Raw genomic sequence first — 23,948 nt, 5'->3', positions numbered from 1 at the left:
CTTGTCCCAATTTTAGCTTTGAGGACAAAGCTCTTTTACGCTGGGATGGCTTGTACTAAAGCAAATTAATACTTTAGCCAATATTTAGCCTTAGGTCTAGGGTTAGATATAAAGGGGCTAAGTTGTAACTTGCCAAGCATCTTTTGGCCAATTATAAACATTTCTTATTTGAGGTTTCCACCTTTCACCATCCATTGAGGGTGTATACTCTTTGGCCACCATGGCATTGGGGTGAGTTCCATGCCCCTCCATAGCATGAGGAGGATATCATGTTGCAGTCTCTCATGAATGATTTTCAGCCATTGTATCAAGTAGTAATATGATTCATGGCAGCCTAGCTACCTTGGTTATGGCTTTCTTGGCATTTTAGTGTATTTCTTTTATTTTCAGTATTTTAGCTTGTTGTAGGAATTAGCTTCTTCACATTAAGATTTCATCTTTCTAGAAGATTTGCTCTTCTACCAGCATGGAGGCTTTTCCTCTCGAGATAGATCGCGTAACATCTCTTTTGATGCTATCATGGTGGCGACTTCTACCTTGTTTTTCTAGTCGGGGTGCTTCATCCTTATTGTTATCTTCATGGTTCTCATGGTAGTTTTCTTCAACATCGCCTCCCTTTCCTATTATACTTTATTCTTCGCATTGTATAATTTCATAATCTTTGTAAAGAGTGCTTGGGTGAGTGAATAAATTTTCCATGAGGGATATTGTCCAAGTGGCACTTGCTACATGTAGATTCTCATCATGTAGCACATAACTATGCATCTCATTGTGCAGAGCACACTTCAGTGGATCTTGAGTTGTCTCCATTGGCGGTTCTTTACTAGCTTCCTACCACCTTACCATTCTTCATTATCCTTTCCCTCGTCATTGACACCCTTGAGTGGTTGGCTTAGCTTGTTTGTTTTGTGATGTGTTGGATTTGACCACTTCTTTTCATTCTCTCCATGGGGCAGAGTTACTTGAAAGGCTGCAAACCATATCTATTCTCATTCAAAAAAAAAAAACCCGAAAGAAAAAGAAGTTCAATGTGGTTCCATTTGCCTTTGTAGAATGTGGTAGGCCATCGGGGAGCCGACGAGCACCCTTTGTTCGATGCCCTGTCTTGTCTGGGGTGACTACTTGGACTCCCTTGGTAACATAACCATCACCTCTATAGTCTTGGTAAGCCATTGGATAGCCGACATACACCCTTTTCCTGATGCCCTGACTACTTTAGGATGGGATGCCTTGGGGTAAAAATGGGTTTGAGCTTCTCTTCCAGTCCCTTCTTGGTTCCAATTTTGGGCCTGAGAGAGGATGTTCAACTAAAAGTTCATTATCCTCTAATTAGCTCTTTAAAACAGCCCCAAAATAGTAAATTACCAAAAGTTTCATTAAACAAAAAGCAATTCTAGAGAATTTCTATGTCCCACTTGCAAAACCTTAATTTCAGAGGATCCTTCCACATCTATAAATAGATAGGCTGCCTACCATTCAGCCCTATCCTTGTCTTGCACGTTTTAACCATCAACCCTCTTCCACTAGCTATCCAACCCCCAATGATTGCTACTACATGGTCTATAGCTATTGCCCAGCCTTCCACAACTATTGGTGATGAGGTTTCATCATCTACATCAAATTCTTCTTGTGTTTTCAATACTTGTCTTCATTAGCCTTCCTCTTCCACTAGCTATCCAACCCCCAATGATTGCCACTACATGGTCTATAGCTATTGCCCAGCCTTCCACAACTATTGGTGATGAGGTTTCATCATCTACATCAAATCCTTCTTGTGTTTTCAATACTTTTCTTCATTAGCCTTCGCTTCGATTGGTGGTTATTGTGCTCGGGATATCTGTCTTTGAAGAATGACACACATCTACATCTCCCTTAGCTTGCTTCCATGAGAGCCACTGGCTGTTGGATAGCTTTGCCCTTGAGCATCTTGTATATTCTTTCCTTCGTTTACAACATTGATTCATTATTTTTCTTCTTTGTTTGTGTTTGCATTTTTGCATTTTGAGCTTTGTGTTTTGCATTTAGGTTTGAGTTTTGCATATCATTCTCTAAGTCTTTGTGTTAGTTGTGGTCGTAGTTTCTATGTTTCCTATGTGCAAACCCTAGCATATCTTACATGGATCATGAAAGGTTTAATTATATTAACTTCAATAGAGGAGGCTCTAGACACATACATGCATCCATAGGTATACTTGACATTGTATCCTCTGTTTATTAAGCATGGAGTTGATATGGCTGATTTATAATTCCTTGCCATCCTGCCCTTTTCTCTAGATTCTCTTTCATTTGCTTTCGATAGCTTAGGATTACGTTTCACATCTGTATCCAACACAATAGGATTAGGATCATCCATTTTCATTTCTAGTACATTTTTTTTCAACACCACATATTGGCTACCCACAGGCGACTACCACTCTGCACCTTGGTATATCATTAGTGGGAAACCCACCCATTGACATTGCGTCTTTTTTCAACACCACATATTAGCTACCCACAAGTGGCTGCCACTTTGTAACCTAGTATATCATTAGGGGGGAATCCACCCATTCACACTACGCCTTACACACATCCACAAGTGAGCACACCTATCTATTGTGGGATTGCTGTGTTGGATGCCCCCTCACTTCCCTTGGACATACACCACCTATTTCATCGCCCTCTCAGATGTAGGGATATCCATCCTTTGCTTATGGTGTGCCATCACATGCTCCATACGTCACTTCAAAGTAGGGATGTTCATTCTTTGCTTACAATGTGGCTATCTCCCCTCAGGCTACTATGTCCATGCCCAATTAGTCCACACCCACTTATGGATCCAGTGTGCAGACACCTCACATACATGGTGGGTACTTTGTAGTTCCTGCCAAGTATACTCCACTCTCTATCCTATTCACCCTACCCACCCTACTCATTCAACATTGATACTCCAATTGCTACGGCCAAGAATGCCTTTACAAATAAGACTTGTTTTAACGGGTGAAATTGTACCACTTGGTCTAACCTTATGCAACAAGTACTAGAGTCTCAGAATCTTTGGAACCTAGTAGTTAGTTGAGAGCCTATACCAAACCCTCAATTGGCTCACCTTGACCATATCTGTCAATGGAGAGCTCACAATGCTACAATAAATGTCAAATTGATGTAGGGAAAACTTCTTGAGTTTCAATATAGGGGGTTACTTATCAAGTTTGCCACTACTGCTCTCCGAAATCAGATGATGATTAGGTTACATACTTTTTAAACAATCAGCCTTCTAAATACTTTCACTTTATGTTGCACATCATTTTGTTCCCACCAATTACCAACCTTCTATGAGTTTAAATGCTAGTTTTTGCATTACTTTGCTTTAGGATTCTCCTTTCCTTTTCTTCCGCTGCACTCACACATTCACACATCTAGACATGTCTTTACTTCTTTTCTTCATTGATTCTCCCTTTACTTCTATTTTGACGCATCTCACTATGAACCTCTATTTTGCAAAATCTAATCTCTTTTGCAAGGTTTCATATTTCAATCTTGGCCTAACATGTATGTTTGCAATGGTCCTTTCTGGGCTGGAGACATGGATTGCTCACCGTTTCTTTGTGGTTTCATCTTCTTTGGAGACTTGCTCTTCTATAAGCATGGAGGCTTTTCCTCTCAAGGTGGATCTTGCAACTCTCTTAATGCCACCATAGCGACTGCTTCTCCCTAGCTCCTGTAGCTAGGGTGCATCTTCATCCTTCTTCTTACAGGGTAGGTTGTGGAACCCACTCCTGCTTGGTTCTTAGCAAAGGTTGCTTTGGAGACTAAGTTGGGGTGGAAGTGTTCAATGTTATTTTCCCTTTGTTTTTGTTTCTAAAGATAGAGTTTTCCAATCAAGAGACTAGGTTTCTTCAATGAGTATCTAGCGTTGATACCACGTAAAGAAATGCTCAACAACAGAATGCAAACACAATCATACAACAAATGAATAAATTGATAAAGAAACATAGTTAGGGTTAGGGTTAACACAGAGACAATGAACACAGAAGTAAACAAAATCTGAATAATAAATGAATAGATACAATGCTCCATGTAGCAAACACACTAGGCAAGGTAAAAACAGATCCCCAGACTCCCTTGTCCCAAGGACTTGTGAATAGAGTATGAGGAGAAGAGTGTGTTGTACTATGATAGATCCTGAAATGCAGCAGGCAGCCTTTGAATATGTTTGGCAGCAAACACAGCTCTATGATGGCTGGATTAGTGACGACAGAGGAGCATTTGGAGCAAATGGACAGCAAACACATCAAGTACTAGTAATGTGGCAGCCTAGAGATGCAGCAATTCTGGTAGACACAGCAGAAATGATGATGTGGCAGATCAGGCGGTTCTAGAAACAGAAAACACAGATGTGAATGATGGTGTGGCATGTCAAGTGGTTCTAGGAACAACAAAATGCAAATCAGGCTGGTCATACAAGCTGCAAACATAGGAAATCAGGCCATGTGATAGCAAACAGCAGTTGGAGAAGGTGCAGTTTGCAGTTGCCTAGTTGGACAGCAAGTTGGAAGGCTGGAAACGCTTGTGAACAACAACAAATAGGTTAGACAATAAGTGCTTGATGATAGGTAGTAGTCGGCAGCAGCTCAAACTGAGTTATGTTGTGTGAACGGGGTGTGGACAGCAAAGAGAAGGCACTCGCAAGCTACAAAAATGAGATTGAGGCTGAGTGGTGGCCAGCCTCTCTATTTGTAGATGGCAGGGTCCTCCCAAATTAGGGTTTGACTTATGGGACACCAACATTCTCTAGGACCATGTTTCTTTTAATGAAAATTTCGATAATTTGATGAATTAAGGTTGTTTTGGGGCTGTTTTGTGGCAAATCAGCATGTAATGCATTTTTAGCTCATCAATCTCAATTGTTCATTTGTTGAAAGAGGATGCCCGCTCAACTTATTCTTCCTTTTCATAGATTGTTTGTTTGCTTGCATTTTCCTTTCTCCTTGGTGCTTACTGAATTTTGTTAAATTCTACTCTCCTAATACAATGTAGAAACTGCAAAAGGAAAACAAATATTCTCATCTTAGATTGTACATTTTGGTGTGTAGGTTTTCAATGCATCATCACAAGTCATGGATATATATTGCAACAAAGGTGCCATTCTCACTATATTCTCAGCTATTCGAGCATGGATAGGAGGTTATTTTATCTATTTTAGTTTTTGTTGGTTGTGTTATCCTTCAAAACTATGAGAACTAGGCTACAATATTAATTAAATGCACATTATGCCATTTAGGGGAGCTTCTATTTTGGCCTTATGAAATTACATTTATATTTGTGGCTGGTTGAGTCATTATGTAGTTATCAAAACAGATTGGGTTCTAGAGAGGGCATTCTCAATGTTTGTGACTCTTTATTATACCATATAGGTAGTGTTTAGACATTTTGAGTGTTTAGAATAGACTTTTGTGGATTTGGCCTCCTTACATGTTGAATAAAAAATAGGAACATAGGTATTTAGCTGACATGATGTCCTTTTTTTTGGGGGGGGGGGAGAGAGAGAGAGAGAGGTTTTTTTTTTTTTGTCCTTTTATGAAAAAAAAAGAGAGAGCATGAGGTAACTTGGCCAAAAACCACCAGATGAAGTCGTTTTGAAAAAAAAAGACGTTTAAAAAAAAAGACAAAAAATCATAACATTTTTTATGCCTGGAGGGAGAGAAAGCATTTTAAAATCATTCCCATGTCACCATCCAACAGGTAGGCAATCAAAAAGTATTTTTTATAAAGCTTACTTAGCTCTTGACAAGTAGTCAAAAGAATGAGTGAACTGTATGCTCCCTCTCATGGCTATAAATACACCCCCTCTCATTCACAAAAAAAGCAAGAAGGAAGGCCTCCTAATGATGGAAAAATTTCTCTACATCTCTTTTTCATTCTAGCTTAAGCCTTGAAGGAGGAAAATACCACTATTCTACCTCATTTCCATTTTCTCTATCCCTTGTTATGCCTTTCTTCCATATAGCCAATCGCTAAGCAAAATGTTGGTGATATTTTTGTGGATGACCACCAACTCTCCCTGAACTATCACGTTGATTTTGCTTGACATCCATGGCTCCAAGAGGTCGTAAAAATTCAAGAAGCCCATTTGAAGTAAAAGAAGTAAGAAACGCGGCCGATGGAGAAAATGATGTGGTAGGAATTGGCGAAACCCTCGTTACTACAAACCTGATAGAGGTAACATCTTGTTGGTTTGGAAAAAATTAATGTTTTATAAGCTTATCGCTATATTTGGCTTTAAATGATTATAAATGCATTTTAAAGAAAATGCATATGAACTGTCGCTTAGAAAAATAGCCTAAGTAATACAATAATTAACTATTCAGTAAAAAGACTCTTTCACTTGAAAAAGGAATATATGCCTATCATTACGGAGAGATATCGTAATTATGGTTTATTTCGTGATATTTATTGTTATTTTGTTAATGATACATGTGATTATAATAAGTGAAAAAAGGTAGACGGTGTTAGAGAAGGAAATATTTTATAAATTTTTCTTGAAAGTGACTATCTCTATTTTATTTTGCTAATGATAAACAGACGCATATGGATTTTATAATAGTTTATATAAAATCATTTAGATAATATCATGAAATAATCAATGTATTAAATTTTAAAAAAATTACATAGTAAAATATATACTTGATGCGCATAAATTAGGTGCGTAAAAATATAATTCGATGCATGAAAGATGAAAGAAAAATTGCACTTATGATTTTTGCATTGCTTAGAATAAAGTTTTTTTAGAAAAACAATGAGCATTGCACTTAGGATATAGCTAAATGGAAATTGATCTTTCTAGATAATGTTGAAAGCTCGATAAATGGTGGGACATCGTCGATTAAACCTTAGAATATGAGTAGAATAAAATAAAATTTATTTTCTTATTGAAAATACATGCAATGTTAATATTAATGGTTATATTAGCGAGAGCATCAATATCATGAGTTGACCCACGTATGAGTCAGCAAGAAAATCTAACCTAAAATATCGAGAATGTTGAAGCAAAAATAACTATGAAATACTCGACAACCCTAAAACTATCAGTATCAGAAAATCAAATAAATATTGGAAGTCTGTAAGTCTTATTGGACATTGATAAGAATTTATCGATACAAATTCTAAAATCTAAACAGACTTGGAAAAGCATTTGAAATCCTGCTAAGCGCCGGTTAGGGCAGGGTGGTGCATAAATTGCCTGCCATAGGTATAAATGTCCATATTATCTTTTAGGGCGAAAATACCAAGTTTTCATAAGGATAAAATAGACTTCAGATTGGCGAAATAACTTGCAGATCCGGAAAAAAGAGTTGCAAGTAGAAAGCGTAACCCTAAGAATAAGGTGGAACTTTAAAAGAGAAACCCTAGAATTGGATGGAGTTGCTTCCTATGCTAAAAATACTTGCTGCTGTTTCTTTTTTGATTTGTGCATGTATTGATGGTTGCGTAGGAAAGATTGATTGTGCTTCCAATAGTTAGATCTAATTATAAATATATAATCAAGATAATAAGAGGAAAGATTGCGCTATGCCTCCCCTACGGCTAGACGCGAATCCCTGCTCCAAGGGGGATTGTTTTATACCACCGTGAGGAGCTTTGGACTAGCCTCGACAGCGAGAGGTCACTCGATGAGGAATCCGTTAGGAAAGAGGAGGCGAGAGTGCCAGGGGGGCTCTGGCCGTAAATCTCTCGATCGCTCCTAGGAACTGTTAGAATATTAAGCTCGTACATGTGTGTTTGACCGACATGAGCTGGACACAACTAGTTTGGCTAGATCAGTTAGGGCATTAAATAAGTTGATGTTACTTCTAGTGTGAATGGTCTTTATGACCTTAGGTTGTATATGCACTATGTGTGTGCTAAATGAATAAGAAGAAGAATAGAGAGTGTAAGCATGTTGCTTCACTCTGTGTTGCTCTTCTTCTTGCTTCCATGAAATCTAACATGGTATCAGAGCCATGAATGGGCTCATTGGTGGAATGCACTCAAGAAGAAGACTTGAAGAGTGACCTGAAGAGTTGGAAAAGGAAGAGGACTGACTGTCATTTCCATCAATGGTCACACAGAGGTATGTACTGTGAAGCATTGGAGCCTCATTGCTTGAAGCAGGAGCTGTGGCTTGCTGAGGAGTCTTCCAAGGACTGATTGAGCACCAATGAGTGCATTATTATTATAGTAATGAGCAAGATGTGCAGCAGCACAGATCTGCCCAGCCAGCGTGTTTGCGCCTGTTTTCAGGCTGAACTCCATGGCTGAGATTCAGCGCATGGACTGCTCACCAAGGCTCTATTGAGCATCACCAAGAGTGTGGCTTGTCTGGAGACTCACCAAAGCTCCATTGAGCATCAACAAGTGGGCAAATCTGATCTGAATATACTCTGAACAGTCTGTGTGGACTGTGCCTATGAACAGGCTGCTCTCATTGGCTGAGATTCAAGAAGTATAGCACTTGTCAGGTGGCATAGAGCTTGGATGCATACCAAGGAAGGTTCTTGAAGGGTATACCTTACTATTGCTCTTGTGGGAGCTCATGTGGGAGCTGTAATAGAGGTGTACAGATCTGAATACACAGGGCTGAACTGTCATTGAACTTACAGTGACATTATACACTTGGGAAGTCTGCATTTTTGGATGCTTTTTGGCATGTACATTGAACTTGAATGTAGCACTTGATGCTTGGTAGAAGACACGTCATATTTCTTGGATATTTTGACATAAACTTGGAGCTTGGAATGGGCTGATCTGAGAGCCTGTGATAGGCTGAAAACTGGAAAAAAAAATTTGCAGACATAAAGCACAAATTGGTTATTTCTGAAGAACTAGTTGGCTGGGTTTGTTCCATAGGTACTTGAAGACTTGGTCTATGACTGTTGAATGCTTGAGCATTGGAAACGGAAGTGATGCAAATGGTTTATGGGTTTTTGGGAGTGAAATTAATCCCTGTTGCGAGTGCATTGGCTGTTTGAAATCTGGGAATTTATTTACGATATTTATATATGCTGGTTATATACTGTTTTGAGGTTCTATGCCTATGCATGGCTTGACACATATACTAGCAGCAATCTATGGAAGTTTGGGACATGTATGACATGTATACTACTCAGTTTTGGGCTTGAAATCACTGCTGGTCACTCACAGAATTACAGTTTTCAGACTGCATATATGTACCCTAGCAGTGAGGTTGCAGGAGTTCAAACCAAAGTGAATACATAGTATTTGCACTGATTGTTTTACTCACAGGTTAAGCCACTTGGTTGTGAGCTGTTTTGGACTGTTAGTGGGCTGAAATACCCTGGTTTTTTACTGCAATTAATTGCAGAAAACTATCATAAACAGTTCCGGGCTGAAGTTAAACTGTTAAGAAGATCTTGGTTTGCAGGTAGTTAGGCAAGGTTTACAACATGGCAAATGCTGATAGAACTGATAATGTAACCCAGATTGTGGGAGAAAAGCTTGATAGCAACAATTATGCAATATGGAAGTTCCGCATGGAGAACTTTCTGATAGGCAAAGGATACTGGGACTTAGTGACAGGTGTTGAGGCTGAACCTGAAGTTCCAGATAGGAATCCTACAGCTGATCAAAGACGAGCGCATCGAGCTTGGACGGAAAGAGCTCGCAGAGTTTTACATTGGTTGTCATTATGTATCTCGGATGCTATGGTGATGCAGATCATGAACTGTAAATCCCCAGCAGATGCATGGAATATATTGGTCAAATACTATGGCACAACTACAAGTGCAAGGAAGATACAACCGAAGCAGAAATTCAATAACATGGAGAGGAAGAACAGATCCATACAAGATTATGTCACAGAGGTTAAGACCATAGCAGATCAGCTGGCATTTGTTGGCTCACAGGTAGAAGATGAGGATATGGTTGCAGTGACCTTAAATGGCTTGGGTCCGGAGTACAAGTCTTTTGACACTTCAGTATTTGTGCGGGCTGAGATGCCTGACTCTAATGAGCTGGTTACATTATTGATTCATGAAGAGGTGAAGCTTGGCTTAGCTACAGGGTCAAGTAACTCAAAGAATAAGGATGCAGTTTTTTATTCGAATCAGCGTGGTCGTGGTAGCCATGGTAGAGGCTATGGGTCGGGCAGAGGAGGCCAGCAGAATGCATCCTATAGTAATAGCAATCATCAGTCATCAAATGCAAGAGGTGGTGGAAACTTTCGAGGCAGGGGGAGATCTAACTCTCATGGCAGAGGCTCATGGCAGCAGCAGCGTCAGTCAGATAATCCAAATAAAGATAAGGATTGTCACTACTGCGAAAAGTATGGGCATATTGCAAAGGACTGCTGGAAGAAGCAGGGAAATCAGAAGGGCAAGCAGCATGGACATTATGCTATGTCCAGTCAGGCAGATGACTCTGGTAATAGACTGTTTGCCATGCAGTATGTCAAAGATAAGGCTGCTGAAAAATCATCTGATGATGCAGTGTGGTACATTGATTCAGGGGCGTCGAATCACATGACCCCTCAGGGTGATTGGTTTACGGATATGGTGGTTGAAAAGCATGGCTATGTATGCACAGGTGATGACACGCAGCATAGCATTGAGCATAAAGGCAAAGTGCCTCTTGTGGTCCATAATGGCAGAAAGAAAAATTTGCATGATGTATTGCATGTCCCTTCAATTACGAAGAACTTGTTATCTGTTGGTCAGATGACGGAGTAGAACTTGCAGGTTAGATTCAATAAGCATGGCTGTTTTATTGAAGAATTTGGAAATGGCTGCAAGTTGATAGCTCGTGGTCACAGGAATGGCAGAATGTTTACTCTTGATGCTTCTTTGCCAAAGCTGAATTCAGCTATGTTTGCCCATGGTTCTGGCACTGTTAGGGATTTGGAAATATGGCACAAGAGAGTGGGGCATGTCAATTTGCAAAGGCTGCAAATTATGCAAAAGAAACAGCTGGTTACAGGGTTGCCGAAGTTCCAATATTCAGATATTGGTCATGTATGCGAGGCTTGCCAGTTCGGTAAGCAGTCACGATTGCCATTTATCAGGCATGTACGACAGAGTACACGTCCATTGCAGTTAGTGCATTCTGATGTTTGGGGGACCAGCTCATAATGTATCTATGGGAGGTTCTAGATATTATGTATCCTTCATTGACGACTACAGTCGATATACCTGGCTTTACATATTGAAAACAAAAGATGAGGTCTTTGCTGTTTTTCAGCAATTTAAAGCATAGGTTGAGAAGGAGTTTGAATGCTACATCTCTTCCTTGAGATCTGATAGTGGTGGGGAGTATGTATCAAATGAATTTGATGGGTTCTTAGCTGAAAATGGCATTCGTAGGCAGCTCACCTGCAGCTACACTCCGCAGCAAAACGGAGTAGCTGAAAGGAAGAATAGAATTCTGATGGAAGCTGCTAGGGCTATGATGAATGAAAAGCATATGCCACTTTACTATTGGGCAGAGGCTGTTATGACAACCGTATACATTTTGAATAGGACTCCCACTGCAGGCATTCATGATATGACACCGTTTGAGAAGTTGTATGGCTATAAGCCAGATGTAAGTCACATGAAAGTCTTTGGCTGTCTTGCTTATGTGCATATTCCAGATGAGAAAAGGAAAAAGCTTGATCCCAAAGCACATAAGTGTGTTTTCATTGGATATTCGCAGGAGAAGAAGGCATACAAATGCTATGATCCCTCTACCAGGGAGACTTTGGTAAGCAGGGATGTTATCTTTGATGAGATGGGTTCTTGGTATGTATCACCAGTTGCAGTGCCAGCGGATACTCCTTCCACTCATGTCTCTACAATTGATTTACAGCAGAGTATTGTTATGACAGGACCTCGTAGTAAGACAGTATCCCCATGGACAGGGAGATTGAGGAGCTCGCCGTCCACTGTCACCAATATGTCAGTGAGGGGGAGACATGATGTTTTGGACAGTAAAGGAAAAGAGAAAGTTATTGAGGATGCATCTGGGATGATGACACCTGGCAGAATGACTTCTGGCTATGAGTCTAGTGATACTCTAGACAGCGAACTTGGTATTCCGACTGTCTATACGCCTGGCACAAGGCAGAGCAGGTATATTCCGCCTCATGAGAGAGGGGAATCGAGTAGTGCACCACAGCTTAGACGCTCGCAGAGGGTCAGATACCCTGTTGACAGGTTGACATACAGTGGCTACTTTGCAAAGCTTTATGCGTACATGACAAAAGTGATGGAGGTCAAAGAACCAAGTACATATGCTGAAGCAGTGAAAGATGAGAATTGGTGTGTAGCCATGGATGAAGAAATGAATGCCTTGGCTGAAAATAAAACATGGGATTTAGTACCACTGCCTGAAGGGAAAAAGACCATTGGCTGCAAATGGGTTTACAAAATCAAATGCAAGTCAGATGGCAGTGTGGAGAGATACAAAGCCAGGCTGGTTGCAAAGGGGTATGCCCAACAGTATGGACTTGATTATGAGGAAACATTCAGCCCTGTTGCCAAGATGGCAACCATATGCACTGTGATTGCCTTGGCTGCTGCTAAATGCTGGAAATTGCAGCAGATGTACGTTAAGAATGCATTTCTTAACGGTGACCTAGCAGAGGATGTCTATATGGTTCAGCCGGAAGGGTATGTTCACCCTGATTTTCAGCATTATGTATGCAGGCTGAAAAAGGCATTGTACGGGCTGAAACAGGCTCCGAGAGCTTGGCATGCTAGGATCAGTAACTACTTGCAGAGATTGGGTTTTGCTGTTGGCAGGGCTGATCATAGCCTATTTACAAAGAAGACTGACAGTGGTTTAGTAGTGCTGGTCATATACGTTGATGATTTGATAATCATTGGTGATGATGACTTGGGCATACAGCATGTAATGAAGATGCTGAAATCTGAATTTGACATGAAAGACCTGGGAGAACTGAAATATTTCTTAGGCATTGAGGTAATTCCAGCTGACAATGGATTATGGCTGATGCAGAAGCACTATGCCATAGAGATGCTGAAGAAGTATGGCATGGCTGAATGCAAACAGTTGGATACACCTCTTGATCAGAATGTCAAGCTAGACATGAACACTGGGGCTGAAGTAGAGGATGTGACTATGTACAGGCAGATGGTTGGCAGTTTGATTTACTTGACCATAACTAGGCCTGACTTGAGCTATGCTGTAGGGCTCATAAGCCAGTTTATGCAGAAGCCTAGAAAGCCGCACTTGGATGCAGCTAGACGCATTATGAGATATGTTAAGTCCACTGTAGAGTATGGGCTGTTCTATGTCAGAGATAAGCCCTTGATATTGACTAGATACACGGATGCAGATTGGGCAGGTTGCTCATATGATCGTAGATCTACGAGTGGATATGCATTTGGATTTGGTAGTGGCATGATTAGCTGGAGCAGCAAGAAGCAGCCTACGGTTGCTTTGTCGAGTACTGAGGCAGAGTACAGGGTGCTGCATTGGCAGCATGCGAGATTTCATGGCTGCTCAAGCTTATGGCTGATTTGGACATACAGGTAGATGCTCCAGTGAAATTACTATGTGACAATCTGAGTAGTGTACTCCTGGCTATGAATCCAATCTATCATGCCAGGACGAAACACATAGAGGTACACTACCATTTCATCAGAGAGATGGTTCTTGCAGGACGAGTTGATCTTATGCATGTGAAGACTGATGAACAGGTAGCGGATATCTTTACCAAGTCCTTGGGTAAAGATAAGTTTTGTGGTTTTAGACAGCTGCTTGGAGTACATATGCTGTATTGAGCTTGAGGGGGAGTGTTAGAATATCAAGCTCGTACATGTGTGTTTGACCGACATGAGCTGGATACAGCTAGTCTGGCTAGATCAGTTAGGTGTATTAAATAAGTCGGTGTTACTTCTAGTGTGAATGGTCTTTATGACCTTAGGTTGTATATGCACTATGTGTGTGCTAAATGAATAAGAAGAAGAATAGAGAGTATAAGCATGTTGCTTCACTCCGTGTTGCTCTTTTTCCTGCTTCCATGAAATCTAACAGGAACTGCCTGATCCTCACAAGAATTAGAATGGGATCCTGGAGTTCCCGGTACTATTGAAGGGACGAAAATCTTGGAGGGTTTTTTTTTCTTCTGTATAGACAGAAGGGATTTTCCGATGAATAGAGGTTTTATCTTTTGCGTAGACAGAAGGGGAAAAGCATTGTAAATAACTTTGCAAAATAATAAATAAATATGTTTTGCCAAAAGATTGTTTTTCTTTGTCTTTGTGTTGTATCGTAAAATTACGCGAAAGAACCTATGATAACGGGTTAATTAACAAAGCTGCTTTCATATGTCATAACTTAATATGATAGATAATTAGAAAACTAAAGAAAACCATTTGTGGGAAGTAGGTGGGCGAGATCCTTGATGGATCCGTCCTACGGATAGGTGGTCTCGGTAAGCTGTGAGCTTCTTTCAAGAGATTGAATGAAACATTAATTAGAAAAAGTAGAGCCGAGCGTTGACTTACCTAGGGTCAGGTCTTAAAACCTTGATCAGAAATTATCTTAGGGGAAGGGTATGGTGGCTGTGCTAGAACTTTGTTAAGGTTCCCTGAATCCTAACCAGTTGCTAGAAAAAAGCGTTGCACTCCATGAACCAAGGGTAACTATGATCGCTCTAGTCGGACAAGAAGCCCTTGTGGGACACCTCCAATGGTGGAGCTAGCTAATGCATCGAGACCTTAGTTGTCAAATTAGGACCTCGAGCTTGTAGGTTGATCCTCGTGGGGACGACCGATATCTTCCATTATGGGGTGGACTCTGGGAAACCTAGACGATAGACCCTATCCATTTGAGCGAGTGCCGAGCGAAGTTGTCTAGGATAGTTTCCTGATGGACCACTAAAATGTGCTGCCAGGGAATTGTTAGGTAGGCATGTGACATGTGGTATCAGAGTATAATTGAAATTAAAAATATCTATGGTTTTTAAGACTAATTGTTCTAAGTAATAATCAGTCTATTGATTGTTAAGGGATAAACTTTGGTAGAATAATGAAGCTTGGAACTAGTTCCTCGTTTTTCAAGCAATGTACACATTTGCGTTGAACTCTGCGGATGACGAGTGAAGAAGAGAAATGATGAGGATACTGAATCACCTATATGATCCATCCCCCGTAAATCGCGAAAGAAGATGGTTTTGGGATGAGTATTATTGTTACATCGAGGCCGATTGATTTTTCAACATGTAGACTAATCTAAAACGCCTTGAATGGATGGAAAATTTAAAAGTATTTGAGGCCTTTATCTTTTGTCCGTCCAGAAGGAATCCACTTATGATTACCAGTGGTCGGCAGATATGTCTAGACCGTTATGTCTATGATAAGGTACTGAAGGTAATCCCAGGCAATAGGATTATAATCCAAGGATGTCACAAGTATCAAGATTACCGTATCCATGGTTTGTTAGATCTGCCATTTTCACAGTATAGGTTTCTAGACATAGACAGTAATTGGCCTACCTTCTTCTACATGAATGTAATTGATATCCATCCATGAAAAAGAAAGATATAATGATATCTTGTTTTGGAAATTGTACATAGCATCCAACCTATCCTATTGATGCTGATGTATCTCTACTTGTAAACATCTATCACTTATAAATATCCCTTATAAAAATCATAGCATATGGCTACTGATAATAAAAGATAACAACGGCTAGATTTTGTAAAAATATTGTGCTCTTTGGCCCATCATTGTTTTATAAAACTAGTAAGATATATTAATGTGGAAACGAAGTTGAAAAGTTTAAAGCACTAAACTAATTCGTGAAACTTATGATAACCAAGGGTAATACAACTAACGCTAGTCCGATTGAAATTAAGAAGAAGAAGTATCTCCTTAAGCAGGTTAAGCCATCGGAATTTGATGGCAAGGGCAAAGACGTTGAAGCTGAGGCAGAGATTTGGATTGAGACTATGGAGGACTACTTTACTGCCGTGGGAATTACCCCTGCTAATCAAGCTATGATTGCCAAGTTGAAATTGACCAGTGAGGCACCCCTATGGTGGAAATAGTGGTGTAAAGATTTGGGACTTACTGAGACAGCTATTACCTGGAAAAAGCTGAAAGAAGCTGTGTGTGGTCGATATTTGCCACGAGCTTATCGCACACTAAAAATGAATGAGTTCTTTAACTTAAGACAACTGGGAATGAGCTTGGAGGCATATTACTCAAAGTTTATCTCACTGCTTAAATATGCACCTTCCACGACTATTGCTCAGTAGGTATCTAAGTTTTGTCACGGATTGAATGCTCCTCGGAACACGCCTTGAATCTATGCGGCCAATTGATCTACAAGATGCTTTGATTTGCACAGCATCTCTTGTTTAGGAGATTCAGTCAAAGCCAAGGAATAATAGGCTCTAGAATTAAAACAAAGGAACTTCATGGGGCTATGTTAAGCGAGCCCAAGGTCAGCGTCCACTTGGTCAAGGAAAGAGGGGAAAAAAAAAAAAGCAGTCCGGAACTTCATACGTACAGGAAGTAATTCAGGAGTACTTAAGTGTTTCCATTGTAATGAGCCAATCCACTTTAAAAGACAGTGTCCAAAGCTTGGCCCAATTCCTCGCCAAGGACAGAATCAAGCTTCAATTGCAAAAGGAAAAGCATCTAATGTAATTCTTAAAGAGCTTGAAGAAGAGGGAAACCCAACTATGGAAGTTGATATGGAGAGGGCATTAGTTCACGTCACCCTCCATAAGAAAGGCCAAAATCGCCAATTTTCGGTGATTCAAACACTAGCAGAATATCAAGGTAAGTCCTTTAGAAATTTTGATTCACTGTGGAAGCAGACACTCGTTCATACCACCAAAGTGTAATTAGGTATAGACACAATACCTACATCTAGGTTACTTGTGGAACTTGCTAATGGAAAAGAAATCCTGTCTACTCAACAAACTTGCAAAGTGACATTTAGCGCGGGAAGTAATCTTTTTGAAATGGGATTTGGATCATGAATTTAGGGGCCTACGAATGTTTATTAGGTATGGACTGGTTAATCCCCAATGACGCACATATTTAGTGTAGAAAAGGCCAGGTGACTTTTCAAAACCTAAAGGGGGAAACAATAATGACCCAAGGTGAGGTAGGAAAACCCAAGGTTCAACCAGCCAAATCATCTCGCATAATAAAAGGATTAAGAAAAGGATTACCTGTGTATCTCATAAAATTAAATAAGGTTGAGTAGAATAAACAAGACGAGGAAGAGCCATATTGGCTGAAGGAATATGATGACATCTTCCAAGAAGAGTTGATTGAATTACCACCTCGAAGAGAAGTTGATCACAAGATTAGACTTGAATCAGGAGCCGCTCCAATCGCTAAGAGTCCGTATAAAATGTCTATCTCTAAAGCAATTGAGTTAAAAGAGCAACTCAAGCAGTTATTGGATCAAGGATACATCAGATCCAGTAATTTGCCATGGGGAGCCCTAGTACTATTTCAAAAGAAAAAGGATAAAACTCTCCACCTTTGCATTGATTACCGAGGTCTAAACCAGGTAACAATCAAGAATAAATATCCGATCCCAAGAATAGACGAGCTACTTGATAGGCTGCAAGGGACGAGAATCTTTTCCAAGATTGATCTCCGATCTAGTTATTACCAAATAAGGATCAAGGAAGAAGATATCCCCAAAATTGCCTTCAATACCAGATATGGTTATTTTGAATTTTTTGTAATGTCTTTTGGTTTGACTAATGCCCTTGCTACATTTAAAAGATTAATGCAAGATATTTTTCAACCTTATCTTGATGAGTTTGTCCTAGTCTTCTTTGATGACATTCTAACATACTCCAAGAGAGACGAAGACCATGAGCTGCAATTGCGCATTGTGTTGGACACAATGAGGACGTACAAGCTCTATGCGAAGAAAAAGAAGTGTGCCTTTTTCAAAAGACAGATGGAATATCTCGGATTCATAGTATCTACTGAAGGAATCTTTGTAGATTTAACCAAAGTTAGAGATGTTCAAGAGTGGCAACCTCCAACGACAGTTAAGGAAGTGAGAAGTTTCTTAGGACTGATTGGATGGTATTTTCATAAAAATTACGCCTTAATAGCTTCACCTCTCATTGATTTGCTGAAAAAGCAAACTACTATTGTGTAGACGCCCATTGAGCAAACCAGTTTTGAGCAGCTCAAGAAAAGTTTGGTAACAACACCCATTTTAAAGCTACTTGACTTAAGTTAAGAGTTTGAAGTCGTAACAGACTCAAGTTCTCTTGCACTAGGTTGTGTGCTTATGTAGCAAGGTCATCCAATAGCCTATTCCTCAAGGAAATTGAAAATCCATGAAAGGAATTACGCCACCCATGATCTCGAGCTGTTAGCTATAATCCATGCTCTCAAATTGTGGCGACACTATCTGCTTGGAAGCAAGTTTACTTTGGTCACTGACCACAAAAGTCTCAAATGGATATTTACTCAACCAGACCTCAACATGAGGCAGCGTCGGTGGATTGGTCTTACAAGAATTTGATTTTGAAATCAAGTTCAGACCTGGGAAAGAGAATGTGATTGCTGATGCATTAAGTAGTAAAGCTTTTCTGAATGCACTTATCATGGAAGAGCCATCTAAAGGAGAGACTTTAGCTACCATAATATCGGTACCTGGCAATCTAGTCATTGAGCTAGCCAAAGAAGAGGTAGATAAGGATCCTAAGTATCAGCTAATGCTTAGAGAAATCCTAGTTAAGGACATTGATCCTAAGCTCAAAGTCAAATACCAAAATTTCACTGTGGATGATGGACTTGTCTATTTCAGAACAAGGCTTTGCATTTCCCTCAATCAAATGTTGAAAAAGAAGATATTATTGGAAGCCCATGACTCCACGTTCTCAAGACACCCTGGCTATGCAAAAACTCTTAATGCAGTCAAGAAAAGTTACTTCTGGGAAAGGCTGAAACATGATGTACTTAAATATGTTACTGAATGTCTAAGTTGCTAGTAGGTGAAAGCTGAGCGTGTTAAAATGCCAGGCAAGCTCTAGCCACTTGACATTTCACTGATGAAATGGGAGTTCATTAGTATGGATTTCGTAGTTGGCTTACCTTCTGTTCAAGGAGGGTATTATTCAATCATGGTGATCGTGGATATGCTGACAAAGGTCACTCATGTTATCCCAGTCAAGATCAACTACAAAACTTCAGATATTGCACGATTGTTTGTGAAAGAAATCTTTAGGCTTCATGGATTGCCTAAACGGATCGTTAGTGACCGCAACTCTTTGTTTACGTCACATTTTTGGAGAAGCCTATTTGAAGCAATTGGAACCCAGCTTTGCGTTAGCACAGCTTACCATCCCCAAACTGATGGTCAAACAGAGCAGGTTAATAAGGTCATTGAAGATATATTGAGAGCTTACTATTCGAGAGAATCGACAAGGTGGATACAATATTTGCCCTTAGTAGAATTTTTCTACAATGCGTCATATCACCAGAGTATTCAAATGACTCCATTTCAAGCATTGTATGGGCAAGATTGTTTGATACAACTGAATTTATCTGATCCAATCCTAAAGGTTGAGGCTTCTAAGAAAATGCTAGAAGACATGGATGATCAAGTCAAAACTATTAGACAAGACATCCAAGCTGCCAAAGATCGCCAGAAAGCTTATGCTGATCTAAGACGGCAAGAGCATATCTTCCAAGAGGGAGACATGGTTTTCATCCGTGTACGCCCAAAGAAGAGTTCTCTGTCATTGGGAAAGTTCAAAATGTTGAGTCTAAGGTATTGTGGACCATACAAGGTTCTCAAATGCCTAGGAGCTAATGCCTACAAACTGCAACTTTCTGATTATGTGAAAGTTCACAATGTATTCCACGTTAGTCTTCTGAAAGCTTATGTGGCAAATCAAGATCATATTCTTGATGACCAGCAAATTGTAATGCCTAGTCAAGGACCCCTTGAACTCCAGCCTAATAAGATCCTAGATGTAAAAGAGAACCTTTGAGAAACATAAACATTAGAGAGTATCTTATCCAATGGAAAGACTATCCTAAGGAGGATCTACCTGGATAGAAGAGACAGCTCTAGAAAAACAATTTCCCTAATTCTTTTTGAGATGAGGATATATCGATTCCTCTAAGGAGGAGAGGATGTAATTTTCCCGCCATAACACTTCATATCAAGAAATAAATTCGGGCTTGAAATGTTTTAAAAAATTACTTGTTAAGTTATCATATAAGTGACCGTACGTAATATTGAGTCTCGCATTAAATCAATTCTGCAATCCGACACGAGAAGACGCCTCAATATTCCCAGCCAACAAGAAGCAAAGACGCCTTGTAAATAATATTACGACGGCTTGATCATGCCAATTGGTGCTGCCAAATTGTGGAGAGAAGGAGAGGGAGAGGTAGTGAAGGAGAGAGAGAGAGGGAGAGAGGGAGGGAGGGAGGGAGGGAGAGGGAAGGGGAACCTAGAGTAAGAGAGGAAGAGAGAGAGAGAGAGAGAGAGAAGAGGCCCAAGAACAATTCCTTACCTGGACGAAGCCTAGAGTACCCTCTCTCCCCATCGACACTTCTTGATATCTCTCCACCAGTTACCTCTTGACTAGTGCAAGGGCGGAAACTTCAAAGAAATAAGATGCATACTCATGGATTGTGGGAATTGTCCTTTTTGGACAAGATTTGTATCTCAGTTAAAATGCTAATATAAAGTTTGCTTTCAAGGAACCTGTTTGAGCTGTTTTCATATCAGTGCCGTATGTTACATGAACGAACCCTGTTCCCTAAAAGGCTTAACTAAGGAAGCTGATTTTAAATGTCACACGTAAATGTGATAGGACCTAATTAGATAACTAAAGAACGCCTATTGAGGGAAGCGGATGGGTGGAACCCCCGACGGGTCCGTCCTATGGAAGGGTGGTCCGAGAAAACTGGGAGGCTTCTCACAAAGTTCTATGGTCGTATGATCTTTAGGTAATAGTAAGTTAGAATCCCATTTATGTTGTTTTAGGGGATTGGAATGGGACTATGCCCTACGGGTAGAGAGGTTGAGCGGCGCATCCCTCTCGTTTTCCATTCTCTTTGAACCAAGTGCGGGATGGGTCTGCTTTGGTGTGGGTATCTCTGCGTAAAGTAGGATGTCTAGGATCTGATTCTAAAATGCTGTTATGAGACCTTGGTAACTAAGAACCCAGATTTCAGGTTGATCCTAGTGGGTTTGGCCGCAAATGTTCCGTTGCGAGGCAGACTCGGGAAACCCTAGGCAAAAAACCCCGGAACATTCCATGGGAGTGCCGAGCAACGACGCTTAGATTCGTAACTCGTTTCTCAATGGATTTCTAAAAACGTGCCTGGACAGCCGTTAGGTGGGCAAGTTACAGGTAGCATTTGGGCTGGATCCTTAGCTCGAGGTCATGTGGTGCTTATGTCGCTGACGAATCTCCATTATCTCTTTGTGGTGTAGCCTCTATGTCTAGTACCCTTGCACCCTTGAAAGTTGACTGGCATGCAACTCTAATCTCCTTTGCTCTCTGGATTGTCAGCCCTGTCTGGGTAGGTGCAGTGTGTGTGGTTGCTACCTGGAAATGACTATTTACTTCATCTGCAGGGTGCCCAACTAGAGTAATGTTGTGCGTAGCCTTTGGATCTCAATTAGGAACTAGCCCAAGCATTGCTAGTCTAGGGATTCCATGATCAGTCTCAAGGAGGTTTCACATGCCTGGTTTTAGATTCACTTTTGATGATGATAGTGGTATTAGCTTGCCTAGTTTATGTAGTTTAGTCTGTCGTCTCTTGGTTGTGAGCTCTGCCAGAGTCTAAGGGAGACATTGGAGCTCTAACTATGTTTTTTTCCAGTTTTGTGTGCATTTATTCCCCCTGTGCATAGTTAGTGTGCATTTCTTGTGTTTGCCAATCAAATGTCAGTGAGTGCTGCTCTGCCAGTCATCAATTTTGCTCCAAGATGCTGTGATTTCCCCCACAGTGGCTATGTCAGCATTTTCACATTATTTTATTGCTGCCTACTGCATTAAATACAGTTGGCCAGACCAGGTCGGGCATTATGGCAGCAGGCCTGCTAGTTTGGTAGGTTTTCTGCTATTTATAGCAATCACTTGGCTGGGCAGACCATATTCTTCTTCTACAGGTTGTTGAGCACACTCTGTCTCCAACATACTTCTCCATCTCCAGTGCTGCCATCGTCTTCAGCATGATCTGATGCCCTCACTGACACTGTGGGCTACATGTAGGGACTGATCAATCTATTCTCTATCTCCTTATGTATTCAGCATTCATTTTAGATTCAGTGCAGATTATTACTTCACTCTCTCCTCTTCAGCTGTCTCTCTCTTTTCCTTTCTCTTTGTGTTCGTGTTCCTCTTCCGTTGCGCACTCTTACAAGTGGATCCTTTGACACTACCTTATATCAACAGACTGTTGGATGCTTGATCTATCTATGTTATACAAGATGAGATCTATTTTGGTTTTCAGTTACAGCCCTAAGAAGGCTTTATTTGTATCATTAGTTAGTGATGCCACTAGAGAGAGCTAGGGCACCACCCGAGAAACTTCGGTGGGTGCCACTCAAGAGAGTTGGGGTGCCACCCGAGAGAGTTCAATGGCTTGTGTGCCTATAAATAGGGCATGGGCATTCATCCATTCTCCACTTCACTCCTCACTTACTCTCTTATTCATTCTTCATCATTTCTCCATCACACCTTCAGCCTCAACCCTCTTACCATTGTTGTCCATGCCCCTACCTTGGCAGATATCTCAGTTCATGGTGCTGTCCAACTGATCATGACACCTTCTAGAGGTCTTCTTCACATTGCCATTAGCTCTAGACACTCTAGATTGCTGCGTTTTCAGCTTGGCAGCCTGTTCTTCATCATTCCTATTGCTGTGTTTGCTGGTTTCACTCCTCCTTGGACTGGTACAGTGGATCATCTTCATCATTATTGTGTGTTTCTGGCTCTTCTGCCACCCTAGCACCCAAGCAATAGTTCTGGCCATTAGCCAATTTATGGAGGTTGCATTTGCAGCAGTTTCAGGCTGTCTACAATAGATTACACACTCTTTATTGGCCCTACATTAGATACTTGCGTTTTTGTGTTTTCTTCACTCTTGAAGGGCTGCCCACAGCAGTTGCCTATCTGTAGCCACTTACACGGAGAGATCTTCATAAGATATTCTTGTGTTTTCTTCTTCAGTTGGCTGCTCAGCACTGGCTTGGTAGCAGCCATCATCTTGGGGAGATTTCAGCATATCTGTCATCTCTGATAATTCTTGAGGATTGCTTTGTGCACCCTCTATTGCTACTCTTCATCTTTCAATGCCTAGAGGACCACGTTTCGCTCCCTCCGTAGAAAGCAGCTCTTTCCCTCATCATTGACACCTTTGCCCATAGGACTATGTCTCACTCCCTTCATAGTGTAGATTTAACTGGTAGGTAGTGAATCATGGCTTTGATATCTCAAAGGCACCTCAGCCTTTTCTACAAGGTTGATGCTTCATTCTTGTTTGCATGGATATTTAGATAGTGATTTAGGCTGGATATTCAAATTTCCGTGTCTCTCATAGTGGCAATTGCTCCTCTTGGGTATATCTCTTGTTTCTTGGTTCAACAAGAAATAGAATACACTTGCTACTTTAAGTTATGAGGCTGAGTACAAAGCTATAGTGGATTGTGTTTGGGTTTGCAAACTACTTGCAAATCTCCATGTGCACCATGCCATTGCATAGAACCTAGTGTTCCATGCTTGTTCAAAGCATATAGATGTTCATTATCACTATGTCTGTGAATGGATGTTAGTTGGAGATGTGCAGTTGTATTACATATCCATAGAATACAACTTGGCATATCTCTTCACGAAGGCTTTTCCTTGACCAAAGTTCTAGGTTTTTGGGCAAGTCTTTAACTTGATTCCATTTGTTCCATGATCTGTCATACTCTATACTATCATAGGTTGCTATATCCACTTGGATGAA

The 23,948-nt window shown here is 40.6% G+C and overlaps 1 protein-coding gene across 4 annotated transcripts in view; it reads left to right on the top strand.

Annotated features, from left to right (window-relative positions):
- The window catches only part of LOC148019326 (Pyridoxal-5'-phosphate-dependent enzyme family protein), a 76,013-nt gene that overhangs the window by 40,016 nt on the left and 12,049 nt on the right, over window positions 1-23,948 (top strand). For 3 of the 4 annotated variants that reach the window (XM_087660936.1, XM_087660939.1, XM_087660938.1), the window contains exon 2: window positions 5,073-5,118. In XM_087660936.1, the coding sequence (XP_087517062.1) occupies window positions 5,073-5,118 (46 nt within the window). Of the gene's footprint in view, window positions 1-5,072; window positions 5,119-23,948 lie in introns of those variants that run through there. The other variant, XM_087660937.1, reaches the window with a different exon arrangement.

The sequence above is a fragment of the Lygodium microphyllum genome, chromosome 20 (assembly GCF_053477565.2).
Source record: "Lygodium microphyllum isolate KBCC chromosome 20, Lygodium_microphyllum_v1.1.10, whole genome shotgun sequence".
Lineage (NCBI taxonomy): Eukaryota > Viridiplantae > Streptophyta > Polypodiopsida > Schizaeales > Lygodiaceae > Lygodium > Lygodium microphyllum.
Note: the sequence above shows the minus strand (reverse complement) of the source record. Positions and strands in the feature narration are given on the sequence as shown.